This window comes from Zosterops lateralis, assembly GCF_965231275.1.
Source record: "Zosterops lateralis genome assembly, chromosome: 3".
Classification (NCBI taxonomy): domain Eukaryota; kingdom Metazoa; phylum Chordata; class Aves; order Passeriformes; family Zosteropidae; genus Zosterops; species Zosterops lateralis.
Window position 1 is genome coordinate 93,047,846 of NC_139764.1, and position 14,374 is coordinate 93,062,219.

Below are 14,374 nucleotides of genomic sequence, written 5' to 3' on the forward strand. Positions count from 1 at the left end.
TTTGTCTATATGCAGTTAGAAAATTAAATAGGATGGAAGAGAGAGGAACAGTGAAGTTTAAGAACTGAACCACAGTCCAGGGAACCCTTCCCAATATACAGGCCTCTCTGAAAGAGGGAGTAAGCAGTTTTAGCCCTCAGATTGTCACCATAAATAATGAACCGTAAATTCCCATTGGGACAGAATCTGTCTCCAGGTGTGCACAGGTATCCTGTGCTCATGTGATTTGATGTTTTTGAGAACCATGTATTAAAGAGATGTGGTATACAGCCAGAAGCAAAAAGGCAGTCTTTCCTAGCTACCAAGGAATTCTCAGTAACTCCTCTTGTTTGTTTATACTAGCACAGGTACACTCAGAAAGGCTATTGCCAAGCCTGATACATACAAGTCTCTGTATTTAAACACAATCATGGGATTATGTATGTATCCTTTAGGGCAGATTAATTAGAAAGAATTGCCTGTTAGCAACTGAAAATTAATTTCCTCTCTTAAAGCCTTTGCTCTGCAGTACTCATTTTCAAAATTAATGCTTCTCATTTTTATGCAGCATGCATGTTGCCCAAGTGCTGATGCTTACTCCACATAGCATAGTAGAAATTCTACTGCTTAGACAGTATTTGGGTCCATTGACACAGTAATCAAACCTTAATAAATAGAAATAAATAAGAAATAAATGACTGCATAATTTTCAGAAACTCTATTTGGTGGCATTTAAATTGTAGAAATATAAAACTAAAATTTTCATCTTTCTCATCCTAACCACATATCCTATTTTCTCCTGCATGAGTCCATTAATACATATGTATTATTCATTAAGGCATGACCCAAATTCTAGTCTTCTAGTTGAAATGACAACCCAAGATGTTCTTCTGAAGTTAATTTTTATCATATTTTTTTATTCAACATATTTCTCAAATTATACTTTTAACATAAATACACAAGTTTTATGGCTCATGTTACAAAAGACATTACTATGTGTTAGAAAACATATATAGAATATATTGTAGTGGTTATATTTGCTCCCCCTTTTTCCTATTATTTTCATAACTTCTATTAATCTAGACAAGCAGTATCAGAAAGCGAAATCCAACCTCTGAGCAGCACAGTCTACATCAGCTATAAGGTCTATTTGCCAGTTGTAAGAGAAACTTTGGTTCCTGCCTGTTTTCATAGTAAGGTAATACCAGTAAGTTGCATGTCAAAAAGAAACATTGCACCTTGTGCTCAGTTAGTTCCTAAAATCTAGTTCATGACAATATGTATTTTTAAAGACAGACATACAGGTTCTCTTTTGCTTTACAGCTTAATAAGATAAATATATAGGTATTTTCAAAATAAGGGAATTGAATGAGAAACCCATTCTTTTCTTACAGAAGTCACTGGCAAAACTCCAGTGTATTTTCAGAGGAGCAGATTTGTACTTTGTTTTTAGTGTCCTATTGATAGAACCGAAGAAAATTACATTTCAGCTGACAGGATAAATGTCTCTTTACAACTCTCAAGAATTACTGCTAGAGGATCCTGTAGTAACACCATGCATGGATTTCCAGTTGAGTGTGTGGTGGACTCTACCTACTGCTCTTAGTGATCAAGATCCATCAGGAAGTAGATGCGATTCTCCAGTCCCGAAGGCAGGGATGTGGAATACCATGCCCAAGGAGCATGTGAAATAAAACCTGTGGTATTTTTGCTGCACTGTAGCCAAGGGATACTAGATTATATATGCTTTATACACAGAAGAATCTTTTAACTTGTTTTTCAGTATACATACATTAAACTGCACAATGTAGTACTTCCACACAGTGGGCAAAGAGCAGCTCCCAGGGCCATAGCTATGGAAGAGTATAGAAAATGAAACTGGCCTTGATCTCTCAAGCCAGGGGAGTCTAGGCAGTAGGTCAGGGACAGGAAGAAAAGGTTGGGAAAATGTTGCCAGCTGCCTGGCTTAGAGGCACTCTGCTTTTTTCCTATTTTTTTTCCCCTACCAGGACTCAAGCCAACATTAAGCCTATGCCAACACTGACAATACCCAACTGAAATTGCAAGACACACAGCAAAAAACATGGAATAAAAGCACAAAACAGTCATGAAGATCGTAAGCCTACAATCTCACCTGTAACAAGTATCCTTTGTGACTCATTGAAATCCATGCTATCATGGCTCAATGGAGGAAGTGGGCAAAGCCTCTGAAATCAGAATGCATACCTGATTTTGAAATGCCTATTTTAGTGCCATTTAGCAGGCAAAGACGCCTTCACCAGCATTCCCTCTGTGCCACTCACTTGTGTCAGGCATCAGGGAAGACCTGATGTTAGTCCAGTGCTCAGTCAGCCTACATACTGATTTTGGGGTCACCTTGATAGAGGTTTGCTTTTTAAAGCAGACAAGACTGAAAATTTCAGATGAACACAAATCTACTGCAAAATTAAGAAAATAAATTTCAGCAACATTTTTAAAACTCCAACCTTACTGGTATATCTAACAAAATACCTCAGTATCTTGTACTGTTTGCCTTGAAATGGCATGTACTGGGAAATACTGCTATTATGGTTGATAGTGATTTAAACAGATTGAAACAAAACATAGTGGAATCAAGGCTTTGAATTAGAAGTAGCAGAAACGTTTTCAGGGCAAATCACCCTCTTACTGGGATAATAATGGTACCAAAGTCGCCAGAAATTTTATTTGATTCTAGTAAATGCATACATCTGACAAATGCTTTACTTCAGATATACTTAAATGGTATTTTAACTGAACTGATGGACAGTATTGGAGTTCTTAACAAAACTGAAATTTAATCGTTCTACTTTCTCTGCATTTCAGCCTACTGATGAGGGAAAGGAATGTTCCCAGTGACTCTATTCAACAAGTTACCTGCATTAAACAGATTTTGACTGAAGGATGTCTCATCAGCATTTCTGGCAATGTCTTTATGATCTGAAGCCTTTGTGTATTTCACATGTGCAGAGATTAGTGCAACAGGCAATTTCAGTACGATTCCCAAATTCAAAGTCTCCTTTGGAAATACATCAATTTATGAATAAAACATTGATTAGGTCCTTACTTAGAAGTCTTCCTTTCAACAGTACCAAAGTGGCAACTTGCCCATCTGAGGGAATGAAGCTGTGCACCTCACTTCCCCAGTGCCCATTTACAAGACTGTGCTTTGCTGAAACGGGTGAAAAGAAGTGCCCACCACTCAGGTATGATCCTATCTCTGCTGTTGTTGTTGTTGCACTGTGACATTATTTGCTAGATGCTTGCCTGGAAACACAGCACAACCCAGCTAATTTAGGATTTACAGTGATTAGCTGCACTTCCTATAGATATTCCTATATTAGTATATATCTTCCCAATTAATGACTTATTAATAACTTCATTATTAATTTCCTGGTTGTGCATGCCTCCTTAAAAATGTTACAATCCATGTTTGGCTTTGATATTGAGTTGCAGAGGATGTGCAGCACTAAAATGCACAGCTGCTCTGTATCTGTATTTTCTATTTGCCCGAAGTCATTGTATCCTTGCAACTTTCTGTATAACAAAAACAAGTCCCATACACATTGCATCTACCAAAAAAATTAATGTGATTTTTGTACTGCAGCATTTCTAATAATACTAAACATTAGAAATTAGTATTTAAAAATCTATGTTCTCTGTTGAAATAAACAAATACTGATTAATTAGATTAGCCAGTTTTGTTCCAACCAAATTCTGGTTTGTGGAATGAAGTTTGAAACTATTATAATTCTTGCCAAATTAATACTAACTCACATTAGACTACTTCTTATTTAAAAATATTTGCTAATTTGTTAAAATCCACTGTTCCATGCAATATGTCCTTTTGGAAACAACTGACTTACGTAAGCAGAAACCAGCATGAGACATAGCATGTCTTCTTTGCCTTCCCTAAGTGCTATAAGAACATAATTAAGATATTTATAAATGTGAGTATAAATAAGGTAAAACATTCTAAAACCATTTAAAAGTCCCTAACAGTTCCTTTTTTTCTAAGTATCAAAGACAGCACCAGTAGCTAAACATTTTCCAATATTCTAACACTGCAGAATGTTCTAAGTATGTGAAGACTGTCTTGCACCCTTTAATCCCATGATCCAAGTCTACTGAAATTGCTCCTAGATGTATAATGTCCACCTGCTTGAGTCCTAAGCTGGCATCAGCCACAAAAGGATATCACACTTTTTTCAATAGCAAAAACAATCTTGGATTTGGTACAGTTAGATATTTAATAGTGGGATTTGCCAGACCATCACTGAAGATACTAGCTCATCTTGTCGCTGCTGCTTGTTCTTCTTGTTCACTCTTCTGTGTCCTTGGCCACCAGAAATAACTAATACTGAACTTGCTTTCATTTTCTTAGATTTCTGTCTTTTACTTTTAAATGAGATGTTTTGATCCTTCAAAAGCTCATAAATGTTACTGTCCTCTGGTCTGTGTTCTAGGGAACTTGATCCATGAGACAAAGTAAGGGACCCAGAAGACGATGACAAGTCACTTCTTTGTGCAATGGACCCTGCTGAATCCCCCAGCCAAACTGCACTGTCCTGGGTGTTACTAAGGGAGGAGCCTGGTCTTTCACTGTGCAGAATGTTCTTTTGGTCATCATCCTTAGGTTCTGAGCCAGGAGGGAGGCTGTGCCTCAATTTGTTTCTGTTCTTCTTGTTTATAGATGTAGCTGTTACAAGAAACTTGACTGGGCTATTGTGTGCATGGTATGACACCATTCCTCTTCCTGGAGCCAAAAGAAAAGACACAATTAAAGAACATTATTTCCCAGACCACAATGTTCTACCATAATTAGTTCATGAAATTTGCTCAGAATAGCAAATTTCTCGAAGCCCTATTATATGCATCCAGTCTTTTGCCTTGTGTGGACACTATTTACAGAAAAAAAAGAGTACAAAAATAATGTTCTACCACAACTGTTTTAGGACCCAATAAATCAGCTGAAATATGGCTTATGAACTTCAGATGATGTACTTTTGTGCTCTGTTCTCACTACAGCGTGAGCACAGAAATACTGCTGAATTTTTAGCTGGCATCAACACAAATTTAACACTGAGTTTTCTCCAGTAATCTCCACATATTTTGTGTATCCCAAATCAACCCTGTTCTACCTCTGTACCTCTCCAGAACAGCATAAGAACATCTGTTTCATTGCAACAGACTGTACAACAGGAACTAAAACTCATCCTTCTGGTTGTCTAGTTAGCATTACAGATTCATAAGGAATTGACTGAACAATCTTTTCTTATTTTGTGGGTTTTTTTTTTTTTTTTTTTTTTTTTTTTTTAAGTATTTAATCAGTGGGATATTGGTAGTACAAGGAAGATTTACACAGTGCAAATCATTAGAATGTATGAAAAACAAATTGCACATGGCCAAATTGAGAAGTTGTAGCAGTATCAATACATGTGCCTCTTACAGCAAAAAAAAAGGGAGAAAAAAAATTAGAGTTCTATCAAGTAAGCTACAATATGAAAAAGAGCTAGCCTAGCAAGGGGAAAAGCCCACAAACCTTAAAAATCACTACATCCATCCCTGACTCCCAAACACATTTCACACTATAAGAAAATGCATTCTGCTTTTACAGGAAGTACAATCATATAAAGATGAATTATCGCTATTTGAAACATAACGGGGCAAACCCACAGTTTTTAAATTCAAAATACAGTTATCAATGGCTACAAAAACACATCTCTAAATGTAATGTTGCTAGATCTATGAAACCTGAAAAATCTTGATCCCAGACAAACACAAGAATATATGACATAAATCAAAATAATAAAAACAGAAAATGGAAGAATGAGATTTTTGATTTCACAACTATGCATATTCTTGTAATTGCATTTAATTTCACCTAAGATAGGTTCCAGATTTTTACAAAACATTTATCCTGTGTCATACCAGATTATTGCTGCGTATTTTGCTGAACACAGAGGATTTAATTTTCATTTTGTGAAGTTACATAAGCTTTTTTTTTCCCCCTGGAGAAAGCTGCAAACAGCTTGCCTCATAAAATCTGCCAGCTTCCCTCTGCAACACAGAAGCTTGAGCAGAATTCTGAATCCAAAACTCTGGGGAAAAGCCCCTATTAAACACAGTTTTTAAACCTTGCTTCTGCTAGTAGCTTAAACATTTGTATAGTGATAAAGCAGCATTCGTATGTTTGTATTCCAAATGGAGTCACATGAAAATAACTCATCTGTCCAGAATGCAAAAACCTTGATCACTAAAAAAAATTGAAATATATACATATCTCATATAGTCCAAGTCTCCAGTTTGGGGGAAAATGGAACACAATCAATTTATTCAATAACCAGTTAGGTTTAGAGACACAGATAGTGAAAAATAAGCATGTTGTCTAATGCATTTATCTTCCCTAAATCTGGAAAATAACCTGTCTGCATTCTCTTCTCATCCTCATATGTATTCTGTATTCTGACAGGATTAATGCCTATCTCTTAAAGAAAAACAGTTGCCCCCTCTCAAACAACTGAGACAAAACTAGACAAGTATCTGGATAATATTGTAAAGCTTGGAAAGAACAAGTATCATTTCATCAAACAGCTCTAACTTTTATCTAAACAATACATACAGTTTGGCAGGTTCATTTAAATTATTGGCAGAAGAGAAGTGACATCTTCAGTACTCCATCTGTTTGAGAGATTTCACTCACCAGTTACTTTGGGAATCCCTTGCAAGCGTGGCACTGGTAACGCTACTATTATACCCAGGTTTGTTCCAACCAGCAATAACCCGTGGCACACCAGGAGACTGGTCACAGAGACACGCTGCTGCCCTGTGGAGTTTAGCAAGTGCTCTGTTACTGAACAGTGACGACCTTTGCCTAGATCAAAGCAACTTCAGGCAAACACAATCAGCTGTACCATCTCAATTCAGCAAAGCACTCACTGCAAAGGCATATATTTTGCTGGATTATGGATTTATACTTTACATACACGACAATTTAAGTACTACTGAACTTCTGAAACATTCTGCCCTAAATCTCTGAACCACAGCATCTAAAGGTAGACACAGACAGTCTCTACAAACATGCTTTTATGAATAGGCTATGTTTGTATATTCCCAATAATAAAACTGAAAATCATTTCACTTCACAATACTCAGTAACACAATTCTCAAGACTCAAGTCTGTTCACAATTACTTTTTTCTCCTAGTTTTTAATCTGTGAAACTCTATCAGAAGTGCTGTGTCCACCTGTCTAACTTTGGGTCCCTGCATACAAGAATGGCACTAGCATATTGGAAGAAGTCCAGTGGAAAGCAACCATGACAATCAGGAGACTGGAGATGCTAAAGGAAGTGCTGTCTGCACCTACCTGATGGAAGGAGGTACAGAAAACAGTGAGACTCTATCCACATGTGCACAGTGATACAATAAGACACAACATACTCAAATTTAGAGCATGGGAAAACTGCATTCTACGCAGGGAAAAGCTGCATCACCATAAAGGTGATCAAAAATTGCAATGAGTTGCTCAGAGAGGTTGTGGGATCTCCATCCTATCCAAAAGTATTAAAAATTTGGCTGGAAAAGACCTTGAGCAATCAGGTCTCATCAGGCTTTCTTCATGAAGGATGAACAAGACAGCCTCCAATCAAAATTACTCTATGATTCTATAGTTTTCTACGACACTATTTACAGGATTACTAGTTTTCCAATGAAAACAAAGTAATTTTTGCTTGCAATGCTGACTAAAAGTATGTTTGATTCAGTTCAGATGGATTTTCAAAATAGCCTTGACAAGTTTCAGAAATGGAAACCATGATCTGCCCAAACTTTTGCCCAAGTTAGTGGGGAGGAGCATTTAAACTCTGCTCAAAGCTCATAGAGTTTCAGGTTCAAAACATACACATTCTTGGATTTATTAATTCTACAGGTAAGAGAACAGTCATTTCCTGTTCATCATAGCTCTCAAGTTGTGAACCACTTCATTAGTAGGTCGAGAATTTGAATTCCATGTTTGATGTGACTTGAGTAAACCCTCATGTTCAACACTTTGGAGAAGGATCTTAATTAAGGTGTTTCACAAATGAATGATTTTCTGTCTTGCCCCTTCAAGCTTAGCTATTTTACACCCAAGAATATATGAAATACACACTCACTGGGAAAGCAGGAAAGGAGCAGCCTGACAGTCACCCAAAGCACTGAGGCAGACCACAGTTCAAGTCTTCCCTCACAGAACTTTACAAAACCAAAATATTAACCCAGCAATGGTATGTTTTAAGAAGCTGGACCTGGAATCCAAGGTCTGTCTTCCTAACACATCCTAAAACACCCTAAAGGCACAATGATTAGGTCATCCTGGTCAGGTGTAACAAGGACAAGTAAGTTTAAAAAGCTGCATCTACTTGTGCAGACCTTCAGAGACTCCTACGTTGAGTTCCATGAACTATAGGTGTTTGTGCTGGTGGGATGCATCATCCCTCCTCAGCTAAATAAGCAAGGACGGTCTATGTTGTACACAAACTACAAATCTTTTGGAGTTTGCCCTTTCAATGGGCTTATTGTTTGGTTTGGTTTGGTGTTAGAGGGGGGTTTTCGGGGGTTTTTTTGGGGTTTCGGTTTGGTGGGGGTTTTTTTTGTTTGTTTTTTTTTTTGGTTTTTTTTTTTTTTTTTTTTTTTTGTGTGTGTGTGTGTTTTTTTTTTTTTTTTTTTTTTTTTTTTTTTGTTTTTGTTTTTGTTTTGTTTTGTTTTGTTTTGTTTTGGGGGTTTTTGTTTGCTTTGTTTTGGCTTTTTTTGAGATACTAATGGGATTCATTTAGTATCCAAAGCAAAGCACACAAAGGAGCAAAAGAAGTTCCAACAGTAATGCCCAAACACCTCTGTGTTCTAGAGTTTTCAAAAATCAGTATTGGAATTCTGTGATTTAGAGCTCAGGCTTGCCCAAGTTATTGATGACATGTGAGTCCTCTCCTACCACTTGTGTCCCAGCAAGTGCAAGTTAAGGTTAACTTAACATAGAACTTGTTTTACCAACTACACAAACACTTGAGAATGATTTTTTAACTTAATATTATCAAAAGCTCTAAGTGCACTGTTGCCTCTCAATCCCCTGCAGAAGCAAGATGCTCCTATTTTTAAACAACAGAACTTTAATGCTTTTTAAGCATTTAAAAAATAACATTATATTCATGATTTCATACTCCAAACCTGAAGCAAATTTTATACAGTAGTTTTTATACAGGCAAATATGTGTTACTGTTTCCATAGGTAAAACCACCAAATCATCACCCAGGAACCTTAACACTGAGCACAACTTAAAGCATGAAACAGCTACAGTGAGGTCAAAACAAAAATTGCTTGCTGTGAAATCTTGAAAAAGCAGGAAACATCTGCATCTGAGAAGAGATTTTGAAATAACATAAAACAACTAAAAATATATAGAGAGAGATTAAAAAAATCTAACTTAAAATACTAATTTATCTGCTGGCCAAGGTTTGAAATCATACTCATCTTTGTTATTTTCTGACTTCTTGTTTTGATGTATTTCAAATTCAGATAGAAAGAGTCAATCCAATTCCCCAGAATATATTATGCAATAAGCAGGCAAATTAGCAAGTTAAGAAGTGAAAATGATAAACATAGATTCCAAAACCAATAAAATACTCATCTTTAAATAGCAACTTTTAGCTCACACTGTTCCAGTGAGGAAAAAACTGTTAAAACCTGTAAAATAATCTGACCAAGATCTTGACTTTACAAGAACTGAAGCCAATAATTAAGCATATGGCCTGCTCTTTGTTCAGTGTTCTCAGGACCCCACTACAACAACCACCAGAGCTGGAAAACACCACACAGATCTGAATTCAAACCCAAGAAGGTGCAAGAACATTATTACATGTCCTCTTACATGGCCATGCTGCTCTTAAAATGTAAAAAAACAGTCCACTGTAGAGATCTGCTGGGCTGACCTAAAGTTTTCTCAACTTTTTATCCTTTCCCAGCAGTGATCATAAAGCACTGCCTTTCATGGTCTGGCACCTGGCGGGGTGGGAAAAAAGCAACCTGTAAAGCCTCAGAGTAGAGTTGTTTTCTCTAGAGAGGAAATGATACTATTTTTTTTCCCTTTGCTTTTGCCATCTGTTTCCAGGAAACACACATGCCATAAGATGATAGATGGATATAAACAGAATACAGCAAGTTAAGCAGAAATCATCTCTGTTGAACAGGTAACCTGTCATCATGCATATGAGAAATGAAGTATCAAGGTCACAGTAATTACAGGAGTCTCTTTAAATAGGCAAATTCTTTTAGAGCTGAGAGCAAAAACATGTTTAAGGATATTTTTTAATAAAATACTTTCTGTGACTATGAAAAAACAAGTGGTCTGTTCATGTACAGTACAATGGTTTTTGGTGTGAACTGTGACAAAGGCTGGTGAAAAACTGCCTTTGTTGATTCTTCAGCTACAGATCACAAACATTTAAGCATAAAGTTGCTCTACAAATGATATATGTTGTACTAGTGAAGTGTGTGCATTTTTCTTCAAATATAAATAGATTTCTTATTCTCTGTTCTTAGATTTCTCCTAAGAACAAAATTGGAAAAATTTAATGCTAAAACTCATTATTAAGGTTATGAGACCCTCTTAACCTTAGTTACTGTAGTTAACTTTTAAGTACAGCACTGTAACTCTAAGTAACCATTCCTAACAGTGACAATACATTTTTCTTTTACTTGTACTGTATAACAACAACAAAAAATTAATTAACTTAATGAAGTAACGTTTCTCCTATTTACATTAAGTGAAGACAGGGATGACACCTCTAAGCCAATAGGCTTATTGGGCCAGTATTACATATTATTCCTACTAAAATCCTGGGGAAAGAAGTCCAGCTTCTTCAAAGTTATACAGAGATCTTGCCTTTTTAAATCTCTCTTCTCAAGACTCTTAGCAATATTTTTACACCAATTTCTTCTCTCATTTCAACACCACTTGAATTTTTACTTATCTGTTTTTTATGCATATTAAGGAACTTCTGTTGAATTTCACAAAGCTAACAGAGCTGTTTCCTTTAAAACTAAATGTTGTAAAAATCTCTCATTAAGGCAAATACATATATTGTAAATACACAGCTATTTCACCATGTTGTAATTCAGTTTCGCCCTGTTGGGTTTTTTTTCCTTTTTATGTCAGTATATACTATACAGAACTTGATTTATTGTTTAGCCCCTTTTTGTTCAGAAACTGCTGCTTTAGTTCTTACTGCTGCTTTATTATATAAACCTCCTACTACTCTGTCTTAGCTTTTGTTGTTGCAGCATTTTTGAGATCATATAAACAGGCCTGAGAGCTGCTGCTAAATTATTGAAATTCAGTTCATTTTTAGAAAGGAGTCTCCCTTTGAACATTTGCTGTAATAATGTCCTACTCCCAGAATAAACTTCCATTTCCCTTCACTGGTGTGTTGTCTGTGAAGACACTGAGGGAAGAAAAAAAAAAAAAAAAAAAAAAAAAAAAAAAAAAAAAAAGAGAGAGAAGAAGAGGAACTAAAATGGGCAAGAATGACACCAAGCAGCTATTATTAGCTAAAACTTTTTTACAAAAACAATGGTATGTTACATCAACAGTTTTATTGCCATGGCAATGAACACAAAGCTAAATTTTTGAATATTTTTTATATACAGAAAATACATACAAGAGAGGTCTTGCTTCCTTTCCCCCCCAGCCCCGCTGCTACGAGCAGCAGAACATACTAAAAGTTAACCTTTTTACAACTGATCTTGATTTCTTTGCACAATTCTGATGAATTCAATCCAATGATCTATTTAAAGGCAGGTGATTTGCTGCTGTTCAGTCCTGGAGCTACAGTCAAACACCATATGTGAAAAGCACCCTGTCCAGAACATGACAGACAGACACAATTTATAATGGAGATTATTGCCAAGCTAATATCATCTCAAAGAAAACATGGTAAGAAGACAGAGACTGAAAAAGTGAAACATTTCTGATGTAAGATTTATACCTAACTCCTGTGAGAATATAAATATAATCTCTGTGTGGGAAGAACTGGCTTCAGCTAGAAAAACTAAGCTGTAAAGCTGGCACACACATTGCCCATAAAAACTGCAGAAGCTTGTTCCAGTCTACAAACAGGGAGAGACAGAATGTTTGTCCACTCATGGATACCTCATGCTCAGCCACACCAGTACCACTTTTCTGTCTCTACTCCCAGCACCGTCCCAGCTCCCACCTGATGTGCTTGCTGATGCTGAGGTCCTTGACACTCACTTGCTAAACTGATACAAGCCTTTTCAACTGCCTATTGAACAGCTTTTGTCTTAAAACACGTAAAGAGCTTTAATTTTTAAAGTTTTATCCTAACAACCACAGGTTAGATTTAAGACTAATCATTTAATTCAACAAATTAGAGCTCCAGTCAGCAAAACACTGAACACACTCTGAAATGGCAGCATGTGAGTGCTTCGGCTGAGTTCCCTGGATCTACTGATGGAACTAAAATTAAGGAAGTTTTTTGATTTAGATCCTAGACAAAATGATTTCATCATGTACTTGATTCTAAGGTTCCAAAACCAAATACTACTCTCTGCAAAGTAAACACGTTGTCATAACAGATTACATTGTCCAACTGTTTCACAGTCACACAATATGACCAAACAGAAGAATCCACCTGCTTATCCATCTGATTACATTGATAACCTCTAAGGAGAAGAGCTGTTACTCAACCAGCTCACTGCACACATTGTTCACCTGGGCAGGAGATTGACTATGACTTACTAAAGCAAATAGTCAGAAGACACTTTTCAGACTCAAAGCCCGAGATGAACCTTCTGATTCTGGACTGATCTACAGCACTGGAGAACAACAGTGATAAAACAAAAATGCTACCATATGATGCAATTCAGCTACCTGGCAACATATTGTGAACAGGTGTGGCAATGTTAACATCCTGGAGGTGTTTCAGTGTCTCCGTGTGGAACAGGCGAAGAGTAGATCCAGATGTGAAAGCAATCCAGACTCCCACTCCAGCCACAGCCATGTGAGAGATCACCATCCCTTCCTCTTGATGGGCTTCAAAATGGTTCTGCAAGAAAAACAAGGGCTCTGTGGGGAGATGCAAGTCAAGGATATCACTCAACCTTCCTTACCAGCTTTTCAGTGTAGGCACTGTATCCTCTTTCTCTTTGACAAGGACAAAGCTTCTTCTGCCTTACTCAGAATATGTTCTGATAACTACATATGATTTGTTAATTTCCCTGTGAGTTTTTTTGGAAATATATTGTTAGTATGGAAGGATTCTTAGCTCTTGAGCCAAAGTTCTACCTAATGACAGAGTAACTCAGATTTTTTTTGTTTTTTAAAATAATGCATGATAAGGGCTGGCAAGCCCAAAACAGTTCAGACTTAAAAGGATTTTGTATTTCTTTATTTATACCCCTTTGGGAAAACTACCACAGCTGTACTTTTATCTACAGCAGAACTTCTATTTCAACAATAAAAAAATACTTTGCTTTTGTTCTGCCAGGGGGTCTTTTTATAGCAACAATAATAGAATGTAATAAAAAGTCATATTTAGAAAGTAGAGTGTTTAAGAATATAAACACACAATTATTTGCTCAATTACACACATAACAATGTGAGCCTTAATGTTGCAGTTTTGGTTTTGATGCTTCTGAATTTCACAAGTTTTAGCTATTTTGTTTTCCTGTCCTTCAAAGAATTGCTGCTTCTCATTATAAAAGCCAAAATCCTCTTTCTAAATGTAAGTAACACAACATTTTGAAGACAGAGCTTTTTCCTTGATCTAATGCCAGTTACAACCTGGCTCCAGGAAGGCAGAAACCTCTCTCTCTGTATGTCTCTATTAACGTGGGAGATAAAGCTTTGTGAAGTTTTTTAATCATTAACAAGAAGGGGAGATTTTTTCCCTCCCCAGTTTTGTCTTCTGAGAAGACTGTCTCTGAAGTTGAACACAGCCTTTTATTGTTGTGCCAGCTATTATCTGAAAGTCAGTCTGATAAACACAAAACTTACTTAGCTAAATAAATGACAAACTGTTTCTTGGATAAAAATCTCTCTCTGAGGAGTATGGAAGTAATAAGTGCTCTAATATTCACTTAACATATCATATACTCTTTATTACATTTGCAGATAAAATTCAGAATTACCTCCTCCTTCCTTGTGAAATACACTTAAATTTTCCAGGCATTACAATTAACAGTTATATTTTGGGGTTTTTTTTCATTGAAATCTAAATATAATATGGTTATAGATATATTGTCCAAATTTTCCATCAAAATTCAACTAACAGGCTAGGATCAGAGACAAAGAATAAAAATTTAGGATTTCCACAAAGCATAACT

The 14,374-nt window shown here is 36.3% G+C and overlaps 1 protein-coding gene across 5 annotated transcripts in view; it reads right to left on the minus strand.

Moving 5' to 3' along the window:
- Window positions 1-877: 877 nt before the first annotated feature.
- ARHGEF10 (Rho guanine nucleotide exchange factor 10) overlaps window positions 878-14,374 on the minus strand; it is a 110,968-nt gene continuing 97,471 nt past the window's right edge. For 4 of the 5 annotated variants that reach the window (XM_083857595.1, XM_083857594.1, XM_083857592.1 and 1 more), the window contains 3 exons: window positions 12,921-13,095; window positions 6,701-6,823; window positions 878-4,753 (listed from right to left, as the gene is read on the minus strand). In XM_083857595.1, coding sequence (XP_083713721.1) covers window positions 4,239-4,753; window positions 6,701-6,823; window positions 12,921-13,095 — 813 coding nt within the window. In that variant the 3' untranslated portion in view covers window positions 878-4,238. Of the gene's footprint in view, window positions 4,754-6,700; window positions 6,824-12,899; window positions 13,096-14,374 lie in introns of those variants that run through there. The other variant, XM_083857596.1, reaches the window with a different exon arrangement.